The 13,719-nt window shown below is 40.7% G+C and overlaps 1 protein-coding gene across 4 annotated transcripts in view; it reads right to left on the reverse strand.

Annotated features, from left to right (window-relative positions):
• The window catches only part of ANK3 (ankyrin 3), a 461,267-nt gene that overhangs the window by 26,732 nt on the left and 420,816 nt on the right, over positions 1 to 13,719 (reverse strand). For 2 of the 4 annotated variants that reach the window (XM_036336815.1, XM_036336812.1), the window contains 4 exons: positions 5,194 to 12,963; positions 4,496 to 4,570; positions 1,060 to 1,191; positions 59 to 202 (listed from right to left, as the gene is read on the reverse strand). In XM_036336815.1, coding sequence (XP_036192708.1) covers positions 59 to 202; positions 1,060 to 1,191; positions 4,496 to 4,570; positions 5,194 to 12,963 — 8,121 coding nt within the window. The remainder of the gene's footprint in view (positions 1 to 58; positions 203 to 1,059; positions 1,192 to 4,495; positions 4,571 to 5,193; positions 12,964 to 13,719) is intronic. The other 2 variants (XM_036336813.1, XM_036336814.1) reach the window with 1 other exon arrangement.

The raw sequence follows: 13,719 nt of genomic DNA on the forward strand, positions 1-13,719 counted from the left end.
ACTGCACTTTCAAATTTTATCAAATGATTAAATAAATATGAACACTGGATTCAATTACCATCAACAGGGTCATGGAAAACATTGTTCTCATCTGCAAAACTTCTGGTGCCTGAAATATTTCCATAATCAAATATTGGTCCTTCTAGCAGAGTCACTATATCTATTCGATTAATTTTTGTCAAGACCGAAGTTAAGGCATCAGCTGAAAAGGAGGGGGAAAAAAAGGTTGAAAATCCAAGGAAATTATTTCTTTCAGTCATCACAATATCCACACAAAGACATAGCTTTTGCGACCCTGCTGGTATTTTAGCTCTTCCTGATTGCAGCTCTGAAAACCAGAGGGCTCAGAAAACTGGCCACTCCTGGGAAGATTTGTAAGGGTCTTAAGAATCACCCGATAAAGCTGTGCTTGAAGACAGCAACATTCATTCCATTGTAAGATGCAGAGCAGATGAGCCCCAAAATAGCTACATTCCTTTTAGTTATAAGGGGATCTCAAAACATTTTAAACATGTTCCTCTCCTTTCAGACTGTCAAAACAGGTCGCCCTCATATCTAATGCTTAGCAATTTAATGACTTACTAAAATCAAGGTGACCTTACAATAACTTATTCCACATGGTTGTGGGTTGGCACCCTCCTATGCCACCCACAGTAAAACAAAACCCAACAATACTAGAGAATTCTCTGCCACCACAGACCAAACTGTGTACAATGATTTGATTCCCTAATTTGATCTCTCTACTTCCCTGTACATCCATCTCTGACCACAGCAGTAACTTCATAGTGTTTGCCTACCACCCCACGATTTAACAGTTAGAATTACATTTTCACTTTTAATGGTCACAGAGAGAACTTCAGACAAAAACGCAAAAAAATTCCCTACTATTTGCTTTCTGAAAGCTTCCTAAAGATAGGTTAGAATATCTGCACTAAACTAATATAATTTCAAAAGACCTGCTACTACTTTTTGATTACTCTGATGTTATTAACAGTAGATTTATAGAAAATATTGGATATATGCAATTATGAAAGTTAAAGTAATATAATTTTAGCATACTTGTAGCATTTTTTCCATCTCTGGTAACCCATTTTTTTAATAACATGAAGCTTTGAGAAATTAAAGAATTTGGATTTTCCACACGTATTTGATTGATTTCATCCACTGAAAAATTCAGTTCCCTTGCCAGTTCTGTAGAAAAGAAAAAGAGTTACTTAGATTTTGTATTCTACTTTTATCACATACATTTCATTAAAAAAAGAAAAAAGAAAAGAATTTTACAGTAAAACCTAAGTATAGCCTTGGGCAAGAATCATTATATACTTGATTTCTCAGGAAAATAGTGATCCTACATAGGCTGTGATTGAACTCTTACTTAGTTACAATTAGATTATATAGTTTATTGATCTGCAGAAAGATTTGCTGGATTCTTTTAATTCAGCCAAATTATTCTTTCAATTCGAGCAAACTTTGTGCAAGGGATATACAGTTCATAAATATTTGGCACAAGAGATGCTGGTGTTTTCCCTAGGCAGTCTTCATGAGGTACATCTTTTACTCACTTAATATTCTACTCTATATGTCATCAAGTTGCATGAACTTCACTTCGGAGGCTAAGGAATGACTCCAGGCCAGATCACTGTGTACGATATGCTGCCACATGTATACAAAATAAAGGGAGATAACTTTCTATCCATCTAGATGTATACACTCAATCTTGTTTATGCTGAGAGTGTCTTTGGGAAGATATGTATGAGTAGTAGTGGCTGCTTTAGTCGAGGGGAATGTAGAAGTCAAAGGTGAGAAGACTTACTTATTTTTTTGTGTAATTATAAAAAGTAAGGAATGGTAAAAATATCCTTCCATGGAAAAGGAATTGGTCAAGATTCTATCCTGCTTAATTTTTTTTTTAATCAAAAGGATATATATTTTTACATTCAGTATTATTTTGTGTTGGTTTCAGGTATAGTGGTTAGACCATCATATTTCCAGCAATTTGTCAAAATGCATTCGGAGGCTCAAAAAAAGTCCATATCGTTTGATCACGTGATTCTACTTTTAGAGATCGATATTGACAATACTTAGGGTTGTACATAATGATTTACATACAAAGAATGTTCATTGTAGGCTTGTACTACTGAAAAATTGAAAACAATCCAAGTGTTGAACAAAAGAGTTAATTAATGTAATGCAATGCAGGGGCTTGCAAACTATTTTGATCAGAACCTACAATAAGAAATATATTGTATATCTTGGTGTTGCTATAAGTGAAACTGATCTTTATGGAGCAAAACTAGCCTTAATACATATAATACAGAGATGTCTTCTTTACCATTCTATTCCATTTAAAAACATAACCAAAGCATGAATTGATTCCATGACTCACTAATGACCCACAGTTAGAACAACATCATTGTATAAAGTATCTCTATTGGTTGTTATTGTTTAGCCATTAAAATCAAGATCAGAGAATATTTAATTTTGTAGAAACTATGTACTTGCAAATAAAAAAGCAGTAAGTTGCATAGTTAATATAACATTTAAAAGAGCATTTTTTTTTTTTTTTAATATATTTTATTGATTTTTTACAGAGAGGAAGGGAGAGAGATAGAGAGTCAGAAACATCGATGAGAGAGAAACATCGATCAGCTGCCTCCTGCACATCCCCCACTGGGGATACGCCCGCAACCCAGGTACATGCCCTTGACCGGAATCGAACCCGGGACCCTTCAGTCCGCAGGCCGACGCTCTATCCACCGAGCCAAACCGGTTTCGGCTAAAAGAGCATTTTTTAAAAAAAATCAAAGTTCATTAAGATTACTTAACAGTGATTCTAATGGACAGATTTAAATTTTGTTCTTCTAATTGCTAATTTTCCTAATAATCTTTATTATTATATAGAAATTCAAATTAAAAAAAAATAAATTTGTTTTTAAGTACTTCATCTCTCTGTGTTTTAAGACAACTTACTGCCCAACAAGCTCTCATAACTGAGCTGTATCGTTTGTCTAGACTCAATGAAAGCTAAGACACATTGTCACTAAGAATTTTAGCATTTTATGGCTTTATGTCTGTCTATTCTTACATCACATTTTCTCCAAAAATTTACTCTGACAGAGAACTGGATTTGCTTATGGGAAATAATTTAATAGTTATGGGCATACAATACTGCAAAATCAACATTGACTCCACTTTATTTTCAGATTATAGTGTCCTATGGTAAAATATAAATACTATCTTTAATTTTATGTTAGCAAATGTTTACATACAGTGGATTGCTATTAACTCTCAACCGGCAAGGGATTACTCAAACCATCACCAGCCTCCTGGGTCTTAGCTGTATGTCTGAGAGCAAGGACTGGGTGGAAAGAGAGAGGAGGGTTCAAAATGTAGGAGGGGGAGGGACTTATGGCAGTCAAAGGAAAATTATTTATATGAACTACTTTCATACTCTCCCTTTTAATAGCATAGATAATTATTTTCCTGAGTCTAGATGTATGTCACTGATGGTATGCAAGATGACTTTAGCTATGACAATAATTGACATTTTAAAACTATTATGTTTTATGGCTATGAATTTAAACAAATACACTCAACCTACAGAATATACCTTTCCTGCATAAATAAATAGTTCCATTCATTTCACTATTTTTTAAAATTTTGCTTAAATATGTAAATTTACCATCATTCCTGTTTTCTTGCTTATGTAATTATTGAAAATGATCCTTGTTTTCCATTATCAAAGTGATATAAGTTTTCCTTTAAATAAATATTTGAGCGTAAAATGGAGTCAATTTACAACTATCAGCTAAATAAACATATAGATAATGTGTATATCATAAAAATTGTGAAGATGACGCATGAATGATTAAAATTTTTTAAACCTAGGCATGGATTAATTTAACTGTTGCCTGAGAGAGCTGCTCTAAGGGCATAAACCAGGGGTGGGGAATCTTTTTCTGCCAAGGGCCATTTGGATATTTATAACATCATTCTCAAGCTATACAAAATTATCAATTTAAAAATTAGCCTGCTGTATCTGGTCAAACATTTAATTAACTCACCCCTAATGCCTTGGCAGGGCCAGACCAAATGATTTCGTGGGCCTTTTACAGCCCACGGGCCAGAGGTTTCCTACCCTGGCATGTTTAAAATTTTTAAATTACTTAAAAGTCATAGGCCTTAGCTACGTTTTCTTTTATGCCACAAAATAAATTTCCTATTAGATAAAAGGTTATCCTATATTACCAGAAATGGCATTGTGAGAAAGTGCTTACAATCAAGGTGAAATTAAGATTTAAATTTATATTCTTCAGTGAATATGCATAGGAAAAGCCTTGGAAAATACAGTATACAGTACTATCAGTAATTATTTCTGGGTAGGTAGAATTATAATATTTTTTACTCATTGCTTGTTTTTTTATTATGAACCACCTGTGAATAAGACAGAGAATTTAAGAAACTATCTGTTTCATTCGGGTTTATACACACTTACCTGTCCAACTAAGTCCCAGGTGATCGGCTACTATTGCCATCCTGATATCTGTCCGTTCACATGGACTCTGTGGACCTACGATTTACAATTTCTTAATTAAAATAATCATCAAGAAAAACAGGATACTGGAAAATTGCTTTGAGCAGTACTCAGATTTTACAGAGAGACTAATGCTAACACTGTACACTTAACTGTGTCCTAATCACCTACATGAACACCTCTTTTCACAAGACTCACTTGATTTTCGCCTGCATCAGGCCAAATGTCAGACTACATGGATGCTCAATGTAATGGAATTGAACATGCTGACAGGCTAGCTACTTTACAACCGTTACAGAAGTGTTGTGTTTGTGAAAACACCATGATGGGGTTTCAACTTCTGTGCTTTTACTTTCACAGAATCATATCCGTTAGCACATTAAAAAAAAATTTGCTCATCATGAATGACACCAATATCTTCAGCATGCTTCCCTAGCTGTCTATGGTGTAGTTTGGTTAGAAGGAAGAAAGAGGAGGATATATAAACAGCACATACAGATGACAATGACAGAATGAGAAACTACGGTTAAGTCACTCCACAGGCAATCACAACAGTTCATGCACTAGGGTCTACGAGTTGGAAAGTGTTTACAAACTAGGCTCGTTCTCCAGGATGTGAGCAGAGAGTGCTCGAGAAACCTGACTGCCTTCATTCTCACCAGTCCTCCTACTGCTCCTTTTCTCACTGCCGGCCTTTTCACTCTTTGATTTTAAAGGTGCTGCCTCTGTTTTCTTATCTCTAGCAGACTTCGTTGTAACTGAAGGCTGGCCACCCCGGGAACTCTCGGACAACGACGTGTTTCTTGAGGTACTGTCTTCCTCATCCGACACCTCGGACTGCATCTTTTTTTCTTCTTCAGAGAGGCGGTCCACAAGCTTTAAGGTCTCACCACTAATTCCCTTAAAATATTCAATGGAATGTTTACAAACTTCCTTAAGCTGACTTTTCCTGACTTGAACTGTGGTGGTAGCACTGGAGGTGGTGACACAGGTGGATCTTACCTTTACTGGCAACTTGGATGGCAGGTGTTTAGCCTTGTCTTTCTCTGGCTGCCCTTGCTTATGTGAGGTGCATGCTTTTCTAACTGAAGCTGTGTTATCCCTGTGTGTGTTTTTTACTGGAATTCTGGACTTTACGTCTAGACATGAAGAAGAGGTAAGGGTTTTGGCTTTCTCAGATGGACTAACCTGCTTCATTTTACTCCCTTTCATGTTTGACATATGATTTGGTGGGAAGGTATCTTTTGCTGAAGTGGCCTTTATGGGAAGTTTGGATTTGCGCCTAATCCCTACCGGTGCCTGTGTCTTTTGCTGCTCTCCAAGCACTTTCTGCTTCTCTCTCACACAGTGTCCCTGTGGCACCCCTGTCTTTTTTCCTGATGAGCTTTTCACTGGATTAGCTTTCTCTGTGGTACGAGTGGGTGCGGCGTGTTCTGTCAGAACTACGTTACTTGTAATGTTATCTGTCTGTATAGTGGAAGAATCCAAATTGTTGTTGTTATTAAAGTTATCTTTTTGAAAATCGTGTTTTTCTTGGGGCCTAGCACCCATGTGGCTATCGGCTGAATTTGAAACCACTGTTATAGTTTCATTTTCTAATCCCTGACAACTGGTCATCACAGCTTCTATCTTATCTGTGACTTCTCCAGGGCCTTCTTTCTTCATGGTCATGGTGGACGCAGAAATCCCCATTTTTATAGGCGTGCGCAACTTGGGGTCAACTTTCAAGGTGTTAGTGGCTGCTGCTGACTTCTCCAGGGAGGCACTACTGGGTGTGCCTTCCTGACACTCTCCGCTGGTCGGGATGCTGGGTTTAGGTTCGACCGCAGGTGCCTCTACATTTCTCTCTAGATTGGTTTCTACAGTGGTGTCCCCTGACTGTGGCTGTGGTGTGGCAGTGACCATACTTTTATCCCCTTCCCCCTGGTCCCCTGACTTCCCTTCAGAAGTATGCTCACCAATCTGGAAAAATTGGAGCCTCTCTTCAACAAAATCCCTCTTGCTCATGTCAATTGCACCACTGCGAGTCATCTCAAACATTTTTCCTTCATGAAATGGGAAGGGGTTAGGCTCACTAGTTGGGGTACTTTCATCGGTTGGTGTTCTGGCTGGCGTTGTATCAGGGGTTGTTGCCGGAGAGCGGTCTTCCACAGCCAGACCAAATGGCTTAGTTTCATCTTCCCGGGATTTACTGTCAAAAACTTCATCATCCCCTCGGTTATTAGACCAAGGGTCAAAATCTAGACCTTTGGTAGCTACTGTTTTAAAAGGAGTGGCAAATTCTTCATCTACTTTGTAACTGAAATAAGTATCAGGAAACACGGATCTGTCAGGATGTCTGCCTTCTAGGGTGAAAAACTGGGCCCCTGACTTCTGATAAGTCTTATCAGGAGTCTTTTCCGATGAAGAGCTTTTGGAAGATGGCTTATCTTCATCTGGTCCCACCCTTCCCTCCTCCTCGATGACTTCAAGTTTACTTTGGCTAAAAGAGCGATCAGCTGGCTTCAGAATGCCCTCTGTGTTCCAGATGTCTTTCTTAATTTCCATGGTCTGACTTGGGAGTTTGGAATCACTCTCTGTCAAGCCATCATCTTCATCTTGCAGGTCATAGCCATCAAGAGAGTCAATCTCTGTGGCATCTGTATCATGAGAAAACTCGGCTGTGGTAGCAATGGAACACTCTGTGATGGACTGGTCGTTGTTCCCATTCTGGGCAGTTTCATTCTGAGGCGAATCAAGGCCAAATTCATGATCTTTTCCAGATCCATTAGTTTCTAATTCTTTCTGGTTGGAAGCCTTTTCAGCAGAAGCTTTGGGTTTTGTCGTTTCTTTTTGATCACTGTCTGCTTCCTTTAATTTGAAGGTGTATTTTTTAACTGGAACTGGTTGATAAAGTGATTCATCATCGCTCGAATCACTGACGTCTGCCCCAGGAGGAACTGGGGAGGGTGGCTGCACTCGGATGACTGGCTCAGCCAGCTGGTACTTGTCATGCTCATCTTGCAGACTGACTTCAATCATGCCAGCCTCTCTTTCAGGCAGAGAAAGATCCTTCTCCGACTCCATCTGGTCTGCATCCAGTGGCGGAGGAGGGGGGAACTCGATATAGGCAACTCTGTTGGTTTTGGGTCTTTGGTTAGAGTCTTTGCTCACACTGCTAGGCAATTCGTGAGCGCCTATTATCTCCTCCACTGTAGTCTGCTTCAAGGAGGATGACTTGCCCTGCTCCTCCTCCTCCGATTCCTCAGAAACCTCGGGAATTGGGCTGGGTTTACCTGGTATATAAGCTATGAGTGAGTCTGGTGTCTTAGACGTAAATTCATAACTCACTTCCTCTGAACTGGGTGTTTCTGGGGTTAAAGGGCTTTTCCCAGAGCTGTCTAGAAAGGAAACTTGCTCTAGAGTATCATCTTCCGGACTACCTTGGGGAGAAGGAGGCTGCTTTTGCTGTCTGGTTGTATAAAAGGTTCCCCTGGTCTCTTGTACTGTCTTACATTCCTGACTGATGATTTTTTTCACACTTCCTTGTTGTATCTCCTTTTCATACTGCTTCCCCACCTGTACAAAACTGACATAAACAGGTAAAGTTTTTATCTCTTTCCCTCCCTCTGGCGGGGCTAGTGGTGCAACTTTTTCCAATCCATCAATGGGACTGTGGTCGAATACTTCGCTAGAGGGAGATTCTTTTCCTGGGCTAAAGTCTAAAGAATCAGGAGATTTGGTGGGGGAGCTTTCAGTTTCATCGAGAGAGGGGCATAAGCCTACATAACTCTGATGTTTGGAAACTTTGCTGATTTCTGAATAGGTAACTTTTTCATCTTCTAGAGAATTAAAGTGCTGTGTCTCCACTGTCTCTTTGTGACTTGACTGGGGTGACTTTTGTGATAGTTCATGCTTTGGAAATGGCGACTGCTCACAAAAACCAACGGGAACATTAGAAGACGGCATTCTCCGCTCATCGGCCATCCTGACTGGGATGTGCGACACCGCCGAGCTCTCACTTCTCCTGGAAGGTTGATCGAGAGCCCCGCCAGGACGGTCCCCTTCTTTCACAACATATTCCCTGTACAAGACCTTTTTGGAGGGAGATTTTACAGTCATTTCCTTAACTTCTGAGAGAGAGCCATTTGTTAACAATTTGTGTTCTCTCTCAGTCACAGACACAAATTCACTCCTGGGATCAACAATTTTACTCTCAGGGTGACCAATGTGATTCTCTCTTACATCATGAACAAGTACATGCGAAAGCTTTTCTTTTTGCAACTTATTGTTAGCGGCTCCAGAACTTTCCCACGTTCTAAAGACCTTTTTGTCCCAGGGTCCCTTAGTTGCTAAATCTGAGGTTACATGACATGTCAAGTCTTTAGCCTGTTGCTCAGAAAAGTAGTCAGGCATCGCTTTACTTGACATTTCAGTTCTCTGTTTTTTCACATCATCAGAGCCAGAATCATTTACAACAATCTCACTGCTTTGCTCGGGCTCATCTTTAGCTTTTAATACCATAAAATCTTTTTGGACAGGTACTCTTTCATCTGAGAGGTCTATTGCCTTCTGCTGTTTTTCTCTAGCAAAAAGTTGGTAGACAGGTAGCTTGCTCTCCTGCATTTTTTTAACTGGGATTCTGGATTGGCCATCTGGCTTCTTGTCCTCTTGAGTCACGTCCTTACTTTTGGCCTGTGCACCTTGTTCAAATTTTAATCTAATGGAGCTCAGTTTAGATTGTTTGAGCTGAAACCCAGACTGGGGCCCTTCTGGTGCTTTGCTCTGTGGCACGCTTCCTTGGGCTTCCTCTGTGGACTTGCTGTCCTCAGTCTGTTGGGACAGAACCTTCTTCTCCGGGCTGCTGGGCAGACTGGACGCTTTCCTCTCACTGGCTCTGGGGAGGCTTGGTCCATCACGGGCATGCTGCCTCGCCTTAACCCACTCATCGCTGGATGCCAACAGTTCTGTCAGCGTTACTTTCTCGGGGCTGCTACTGGTAGAGCTTTGAGAAGAGTATTCCTTGCCATTTCTTGGGCGTGCCTTTTTCTCTGGGGACTGCAGTTCATCATTGAGCTTTTCGGTTTTGTCACGAAAAAACTGTGACACTTCAGTCAGTTTTTCTTCAGCTTCCTTCACAGTCCTGTCCACCCTATCTTCATACATCAACTTCTCTCTACCTCTGTCTAATCTGTCCTCAGTAAAGCGCATCCACATGGCATGTTTTGGACTACTACCATCGCCAGAATAGTGCAACACTGTCACTTTATCAAAATGCTCATCTTTAGACACTTTACCTACACCATTTTCAGACACATCTTTATAGATTTTGGAGAGAATTTCTTTTTTGGGGGCAGTGACTACTTTTTCTCTGGACCGCTTATCAGACCCCTGTAACTCTGAGCTAGAGGGTCCTGCATGGTCTGTCACCGATTCCTCAGTATCGGAATGAGACACATCTAGCTTTTCTGACAGAAGCATTTTCTCAGCAAACCTGTAAGACTCCCCTCTTAGTTCTGACAACTCATCGTCATGGTATTCTATTGAGTGTTGACTCAAAAGCTTCAATGTTTTATAAGAGTCATCAGATATGAGTTGAGCAGAACTAGGGCGACTATCTTCTTCTTGGGACACAGGAGTGTTTACTCTGGAAGATTCCAGATAAGAAGGCAAGGACTCTTCTGCAGTGAGTTCTTCCTCTTCTTGCTGACCCTGTTCCTCTGAACAAGGAAAAGCATCGTGTTTTTCTGGCAGAAAATCTTTTAGGTTAACATCTCCCCGGGATAAGTCTTTCTGATACACATACATTTCCTTTTCTGGATGCTTTTTGGTTTCTCTAATAATGACTTCAGTAGGCTCAGCTTGGTTACCTTTTTCGATGTGGACTTCTATTATACGCTCCAGTTTGGGTTTCATTTGGTTGTCCTTCTCTGCGTGCTGGGCTGAGGTTTCAGCAGCAGACTTGTGAACATCTGGGGCCACTGCCGACTTATGTTCAAACAGACCTGCCAGTTCTTTGGAAGGGTCCCGCCCGGACTGAAAGGCCTTCATAATGTCATGGACCGACATGGTTTCTTCAATTCTTTCAGAGGCGCCTTCGCTGCCTGGTGGAGAATGATAAACCGTCCTGGTAGTAGTGGTTATGTGTGTCTCTTCTTTGACACGCATGCCTTTGCTCAAAGCTCGACTGTGGTCATCTTCATCACTGCTGGCTTTCATTTGAAATGCTTTAACTTTTTCTTTAATACTGGAAGTGCTGGGCTTGGGTTCTAATTCCATAAACGTGGGTGACGGTTTGGGTGACGCGGGTTCCTCTGGTTGGGACTGGGAAGCCTCTCCGGCTGAGGGCTCATAGCTCCTGATAACATGAACCACTTCGGTTCTCGTTTCTGTGATGACAGGAGGGATGGGGACTTCGTGAAAAAGCGGCTTGGGACCAGTGCTTTCAGCGCTCTGTGGGGCTGAAGGTGTTTTTTCACTTCTCGTTTCAAAGCCACTGTCAGACAAGGGACTTTTATCTTGGTCGTGCTGAGAAAAGTCATCTGGAGACTCTAAAATAGCATCTGTTCCAAAAAAGGAATCGGCCATTTTACACAATTCCTTCTCGGAGGTGGAAGGCCTCATGGAGGCGGGAGGCATTTTGAGTTTGTGTTCCTGCAAAGCAATTGCTGGTTTTAAAATTCTTTTCTGTCTCTCTTCACCATCTTTCTTTGCATCCTCAAACTTGTACTTTAAGTTTGTCAATGAACTACTCCCAATATCATTCGCTAGGTAATCAATCACCTTGGTCAAGCTGTAATCCTTATCGGAGGCAGCTTTTGCTTTGACTTGCACTCGCTCGGGCAGAGTGGGAGAACGGCTCGCAGCAGCTTGCTGTCTCGCTTCTCTTATTTCTTCGGAACTAAATTCTATCCAGTCGTCTTCGGGAGAGTGTCCTTTGTCACTCTTTGGTGATTTGGGTGGTCCTTTATTATCGACACACACATCTTTTTTAAGGATTTCGCTAACTTTCACTAAGTCTTCCTTTACTTTCTCAACAATTTTGAAAGGTTCTTCGTCCTCCACTCTCCCTTCTTTGGGGAGTTCATGCTGGAATGGCTTCTCCTCAGGCACGTCTGTTTGTAGTATTGCTGTCATCCGCATGAGGTCCTCTTTCATTTCAGCCACGTCTTTTAATATCTCCTGACTGGAAGATAAAGAAGATGGTGCAGACAACTTAAGGGCAGAGGGTGCAAGGAACAAAGATGACTTGACTGGGGATGAAGTTCGATTGAAATGGGGCTGAGGACGTGTCTCCGTAGTCAATGTTTTAATGGGGGACAGCAAGGCTGCTGCTGATTTTGCAAGTGAATTAGAGTCTGGGAGTTTCTTTAATGCTGGTTCTGGCAAAACATTGACTACAGAGTATACTGGCACTGTTATCACCGATGAAGTTACAGATGAGGTAGTTGCAGATATTGACGACCCAAGGGATGCATAGAGTGCACTTGCGGAAGGAGTTCTGAGAGACTGAAAAGCTGATGGTGCTGAAGAAACATATGACCTGAGTGGGGAAAATGGCATTGCTGTCGTAGAAAACACTTTCTCAACTGTTTCTGTGGCGGCATTAACCACAGCGCTTACAGAGTTTGTAGCTGTAGAAATTTTTTCCTGTAACGTGGCAGTGGCTTTGCATCCATTAATTAAAGTTGAAGATGATGGATATTTCAGAGGGGAAATAGATCCATTGACTAATGCTACCTCTGCATGTCCAGGCATCTGCTTCACAGGCGATGAGAGAGAAGAGGCCATCGTAACTTTCGCCGATGAAATGATATCAACTGCTGATTTAGCTGGAGACACCACTGACTTTAAAGGCGAAGATATTAGCGGCGCTGCTGATGTAATGATTGACTTAAATGGCAAACTTGAGGAATACATATTAATGTTTGACTTGGGGGAGGCCGGGGGTGTCATAGTAATTGACGACCTCTCCAAAAGAGACCCTGCTGTAGTCACTGGAGAGGTTCGAGAGGAAAACATAGAACTGGACGGCAGCCCCTTTAAAGGCGAGGCCTCCGTGACTGTGGGCGCTCTAACCAGGGTACCAGAAGACACTTGGATATTGTATGGAGATTGTGACACCACTGTTTTTATTGGCGAAGAAATTGTCCGAAAGGATCTAATTGGAGATGCCACATCACTAATGGATTTAACTGAAGATGTAGTTGACGCGCCTAATGTGGATTTGATTGGAGAAGGAGTCGAAACGGACCAAATGGATTTTAACGGAGAAGCTGATGGCGTATTTGAGGAAGAACTTGATAAGGAAGTGAAGCCTGACTTGGCTGGCCCGGGCACTGTGATCGGAGCTGTGGTCCAGGACTGGTATGGTCTTGTAGAAAAGAATGGCTTGTATGAGTAAGAAGTGGGGAGGGATCTTGTTGCTCCTGCACTCCGTTCAACTGTTTCTTAAATTTTAAAATGAAATCAAACACAAAAATCAACAAAAATGGTTGAGAAACAGAGAGACCAGAGAAAAAAATTGGTCAGTAAACTTTGAAATATTACAAAAGCAAGTACAATTGTTTGCATGATTTAGAATGGAAGAGGCAAAAGGAACAATTAAGCAAAAGAGGGAAAAAATTTCTACAGACATAACTAATCCAAAGTAAAAAACACACAAAACACTAAATAAATAAAAAACAGAGCAATGTGAAATGAAAGACAGAAAAAGCACGTCGCAACCAAATAGGCCAACAATGAAAATTAGGAAACACGAGGAAAGAATTAATGATGAAAAATAACCACAATGGAAAACTGTTCCCTTACTTCCTATTGACTTTCTTATGTGCTGGTTTTGAAATATCAGTAGCCATTCTGTTTTGCCTGTATAGGTTAATGTTTGTTTTGTGCAACCATAAAACTCTCATTTTAGTAATTTCTAATGTTTCCTCGCCTTGAACCATATCAATGTGTGTAGCTATATGTTAAATATCTGAAAGTCTTTTTTTAGAAAACCACTCAAGCCTATTTCATGCAGAATCCAAAATAACTTTTAAGTGACAGGCAACTGATGTGCAAACTGTGAAGCCACTGGATTTTAAATCTGCATCTTCCATGCACAATTCGGTTACGCTTCACACCCATAAAAAGCCAATAAGAGCAAGAAATTCTCTGAGTCAGAATTTTTAAAGAAAAACAAAACAAAGAAAAGGAATGTTTGC

This window comes from Myotis myotis, unplaced genomic scaffold (assembly GCF_014108235.1).
Source record: "Myotis myotis isolate mMyoMyo1 unplaced genomic scaffold, mMyoMyo1.p scaffold_m19_p_15, whole genome shotgun sequence".
NCBI classification, from domain to species: domain Eukaryota; kingdom Metazoa; phylum Chordata; class Mammalia; order Chiroptera; family Vespertilionidae; genus Myotis; species Myotis myotis.